Source organism: Quercus suber, unplaced genomic scaffold (genome assembly GCF_002906115.3).
Source record: "Quercus suber isolate HL8 unplaced genomic scaffold, Cork oak 2.0 scaffold_6, whole genome shotgun sequence".
NCBI classification, from domain to species: Eukaryota; Viridiplantae; Streptophyta; class Magnoliopsida; order Fagales; family Fagaceae; genus Quercus; species Quercus suber.
The window spans coordinates 2,931,188-2,935,866 of record NW_027069472.1 but is presented as its reverse complement, the minus strand read 5'-3'; the positions used below and the strand labels follow the sequence as shown (position 1 = coordinate 2,935,866).

Genomic DNA, 4,679 nt, shown 5'->3' with positions numbered 1-4,679 from the left:
ACGGGTTGTCCTAACGGGCTCCCATTATTTCAAGAAACATCTCCCCAGTTGGAGCCAAACCCATCAGAATGGAGGTTGTTTGTCAAATATTTGCAATATTCTTTAGCTAAGTGAATCGGACATATGCCTTGTCTACATCCAGCAATGATATGCCATTCCAACAGGGAAAGATATGCCAACTTGCCAAGTGAAAGGTGATTACAGACCAGGCACATCGTTGGTTTTTGCAACCCAAAAATGCACATTCATTGTTGGTGAGTCTTTTAGCAACGACAAAAATAAAACACATTGTTTGTGAATCTGATTCGCAGGTTATAAAGAAGATCCTCCATTGATTGTAAACATTTCAGATTTTAATCAGTTTTTTTGTTCAGCTTTTAGTTTCTATGTACAACTTTTTAAGACTCCATTTTTTCAAAGTACAAGTTTATTTTAACATATTTTCTGCAAAAATCTAAATAAGCTGACATCAACTGCTACATAAATATACTGAGGGGAGAAACAAAAAATCATGTATTTTAATCCATATTGGAAATTTACAATTTATAATACAAATCTGAAACATTGCAGTTCACGTGATCAACGATATATTTTTTGCCTTATTCACATACACAAACATGATCATTCATAAAGTTATTACAAGCTGCTCAATACACTCAGTTTTACCCCTCTTCTTTTACCGCCAAAGCTCTTGCGTTTGAATGTGGACATTCATAGCAGCACTGCTTTTTCTTGATTAAAAAAAAAAAAAAAAAAAAAAAAAAAAACTGGGAGGTTGTACTTGGCTTTAGCTCTTTTGATGAACAGCAACCTGGTGGATGTCCATGTCCTTCAACATGACAGAACGCCCACATGAATCGCATGGAGCAGTCCTTGACCCACAAAGACTCTCATGCTCAGATAATCCTCTTAATCTATCCCGAACATCCAATGCAGAATTCCCTGCTGGAACCATGTCTCCACAAAACCGACATGTGACTAGGCGTAGGGGGCAAACTGAAGCTTGGTGTTGCACCTGCCAAAAACAGAGGAAGATGGTTATAATGTAATTGTGACTGCAACAAAATGCATATTAGTTACCCAAAAAAGAAAGGATATGAAGAATACAGAGAGACATCCCACAGGGTTGCTTACCATCTGTTCTTTCTCAAGGACTATTCCACATGGGCACTGAAGTGGCTCATGGAACACTTTCATATGCTTCTCCATCTCTCCCTGCTGAAATGCTTGCCCACATTTGTTGCAATGCACATGGTTCTTGGCTTCCTCAACCCTAAGAACAATTCCACAAGCAGCATGCTGACAAACAACATTGTGCCTGCTACAAAAGGCTTCATGCAGTGCAATAGTCCGACTGGGTATATAATGCTTGCAATTCCTACACTCTACAGTATCCATCTCCATAGGAGATGAGGTGGATGCAGATTGTTGACCCACCTTACGCTTGTAATCATCCTGAACACTGACTGAAATTTTGTATTTTGTTGTTCCTTTGAAGCCGAATACACCCACACTGTAAGTGCCTGCTCCCAAGTTCTTGTCTTTAGAGCTAAGGATCAAAGTCTTTGAACCAATATCATGGGAAGACCACTCATGCTGGTGTCGAGTTGGGAATATCAGAGGATGCCTGGAAATGAAAAGATCAGTATCTCCACCATCTGTTTCTGCTTCTATCTTCACCTCAACTCTGGAATCGCCCAAAGCAATTATCCCCCAAATGTCATTATCTATTGAGAACTTGTAGTACATATAATTGCCTTCATCAACCACTCCAGATTCCGACTTTCCAAATACTAGTGGATTAAGAACATGCTGATCTGTCCTCTCAGAAGCTGAATCAGAACCAATTATATCAACTTCAATATCTGTTTCTAGAACAGATACACTTGACGAGGGTTTTAACTCAAGGACTCGTAATGCATGTGCTAGCTCCCCATAATTGACAGTTAATATGTCACCCTGAGAAAGGGTAGCATGCTGGCGAAGGCTTGTTTCAAGGATGGCTTTGTGATTCGGTAGATCTGAAAAGCCTACCCTCTCGGGTTGAAGTTTTGCATAAGTTCCTTTTGGCAGCCAGACATAACGGACTTCAATCAAGGGAGTTTTTGGAGTTTCTTCTGGGAATAGATTGTGCCATACATGAGGAGGAAGCGAAACAGAACCTTCATCTGCAGTGAACTCCAAAACGCCTGAATGGGTGGTCCGATGGTTTTCCTCATCAGTGACATTCATGTCTGAAGAATCCTCTTGATGAATTACTGACAACTGGAAGTACATGGGTCCCTTATCAAAAGCACCTTGATCAGACAATTCTGTGAAGCAGGAAGGAGGCAATTTGATCTTATCTCCAATACCCTGATAAGGTACAGCTTCCAATAATCGGTAAAACATGACTCCTCTGCCAGCAAGTACGCCTTCTTGCATTTGCTCATCAGCCTGAATAGAAAATATACTGTTCACATAAGTTTCTAGATATTACACATATCAACTAACAAGAGTATCCACATGCTACAAAATATTCCAAAGGACAAGGCAAGTTTTAAATTTTATGCAAAAGCCTGTAAAAAACCTGATCATCATCCACACATTAGATTTGAATTTATCTTTACCATCTTTTTGATATAGGTATTCAGACAATAACAATAAACAGAACAAAAAAAAAAAAAAAAAAAGAATGAGTATTTTTAATTAAAGCTCAATTTTGTTAGGCCTCTGAATTTGGGGCTCAATTAGAATTTAGAACCCAATTAGGCTATATAATAGGACCCACAATCGCAAATCAGAATCTAGACGGACACTCCTAGATTGACCCGTTCCTAAACGAAAGGCCCAGATCCTTCTGGAAGGTAAAAGTCCTGTTGGGCTTGGAACCAATAAAACAAACAGTTCAACTATCTCTACTCCTTTTCTATGTAGTATTCCTTAACGAACCCGAACTCAGAAACCAAACCAAAACCTTAGAAGCTCTCTTGCCTTGTGCTTTGGGTTTTTTTTTTTTTTTTTTCAACATTGTTTCGTAGAGAGAAAGTTTGAGAGAGAGAGAGAGAAAAAAAAAAAAAAAAAAAAAGCAATGGATTTTGAGCTGAGGAGAGCGAGAGAGAAGCTGGAGAAGGAGCAGAAGGAGAGGAAGGAGAAGGCGAGGTTAAAATTGGAAAGAGAAAAGAAGGCTAAGGAAGGGGCTACGAAGCAAAGAGAAGCCATTGAAGCTGTTCAGAGATCGAGACGCATCGATGCAGCAGAAGCCCAGCTCAAGGTCCTTCCTTCTCTGACCTACCCATCTAATCTAAACCACCTTTTTTTTTATTAATGGTTTTTTTTTTATTAGTCAATAGATTTTGGCTTTGTTTCATGATGATTAGCTTGATTATGTGAATTAGTGATTTATCTCTCATGGGTTTTCTTGGGATTTTGAGGTCCAGAGAAATTTTGCCTTCTTTTTTTTTTTTTGAGATTTTATTGATTTTNAAAAAAAAAAAAAAAAAACCCAAAGCACAAGGCAAGAGAGCTTCTAAGGTTTTGGTTTGGTTTCTGAGTTCGGGTTCGTTAAGGAATACTACATAGAAAAGGAGTAGAGATAGTTGAACTGTTTGTTTTATTGGTTCCAAGGCCCAACAGGACTTTTACCTTCCAGAAGGATCTGGGCCTTTCGTTTAGGAACGGGTCAATCTAGGAGTGTCCGTCTAGATTCTGATTTGCGATTGTGGGGTCCTATTATATAGCCTAATTGGGTTCTAAATTCTAATTGAGCCCCAAATTCAGAGGCCTAACAAAATTGAGCTTTAATTAAAAATACTCATTCTGTCCCACTTTTTTTTTTTTTAAAGTCAAACTTTTTAAGAAAATATTATTTATTATCTTATTTACCTTTAAAAATGTATAATATTCCAAAACTATCCTTAAAAAAATTTATCAAAAAATTGAATTAGTAAATTAATAGGGATATAATAGGAATATTAGTAAATTAATGACTTTTATTTTTAGAAACATGACAATATTTTGGGACATTTTAAAATGGAATAGAGGACAAAAAAAGTGAGAAGGATGGAGTATAATATTTTGGTCGGGATATAAATGATTTCATATTAAAGAGCATGAAATTCACTTGTTTTGAATATTTGTGAGCAAAAATTGGGCTTTCAATTAAGGACAAAGTTTAGTTATAAAATAAATAAAAGTAGTTGTAACTTAAAACTACAACTTTATTTAATAAAATAAAAATTAATATATTTTTTGAAAATCTAACCGTTGAATTATATGCTCTTTACACTATTAATACACATGTCAAATTTTGTATCAATCTGGTACTATTTACTATATGATCTATAAATTTATATTTTATACATAATTTTAAACTATAAAAATTTGTAATTTAAATAATTTATTAATGACATAGCTATTGATCTTGAAATTTTGTAAGTATGGAGGATATAAGAAAAAGATGTAATCTAATTGTGGATTTGTTAAAATTCACCTCTAATAAAAATATATTGAGTAAGGTTGTAATTTTAGGTTACAACTTTTGAAAATCTAACTATTAAATTGCATGTTCTTTACGCTCTTAATACACATGTCAAATTTTGTGTCAATTAGATATTATTTACTATATAATATATGAGCTTATATTTTATGCATAATTTTAAATTACAAAAACTAGTAATTTAAACAATTTATTGATAACA

At 35.3% G+C, this 4,679-nt stretch overlaps 1 protein-coding gene across 1 annotated transcript; it reads right to left on the bottom strand.

Moving 5' to 3' along the window:
* Positions 1 to 498: 498 nt before the first annotated feature.
* Positions 499 to 2,470, bottom strand: LOC111999186 (uncharacterized). The gene is made up of 2 exons (XM_065773414.1): positions 1,135 to 2,470; positions 499 to 1,015 (listed from the first exon to the last, which is right to left on the bottom strand). Exons 1-2 carry the CDS (start codon positions 2,422 to 2,424, stop codon positions 788 to 790), a joined length of 1,518 nt encoding a protein of 505 aa, XP_065629486.1. The 5' UTR covers positions 2,425 to 2,470; the 3' UTR covers positions 499 to 787.
* Positions 2,471 to 4,679: the final 2,209 nt, after the last annotated feature.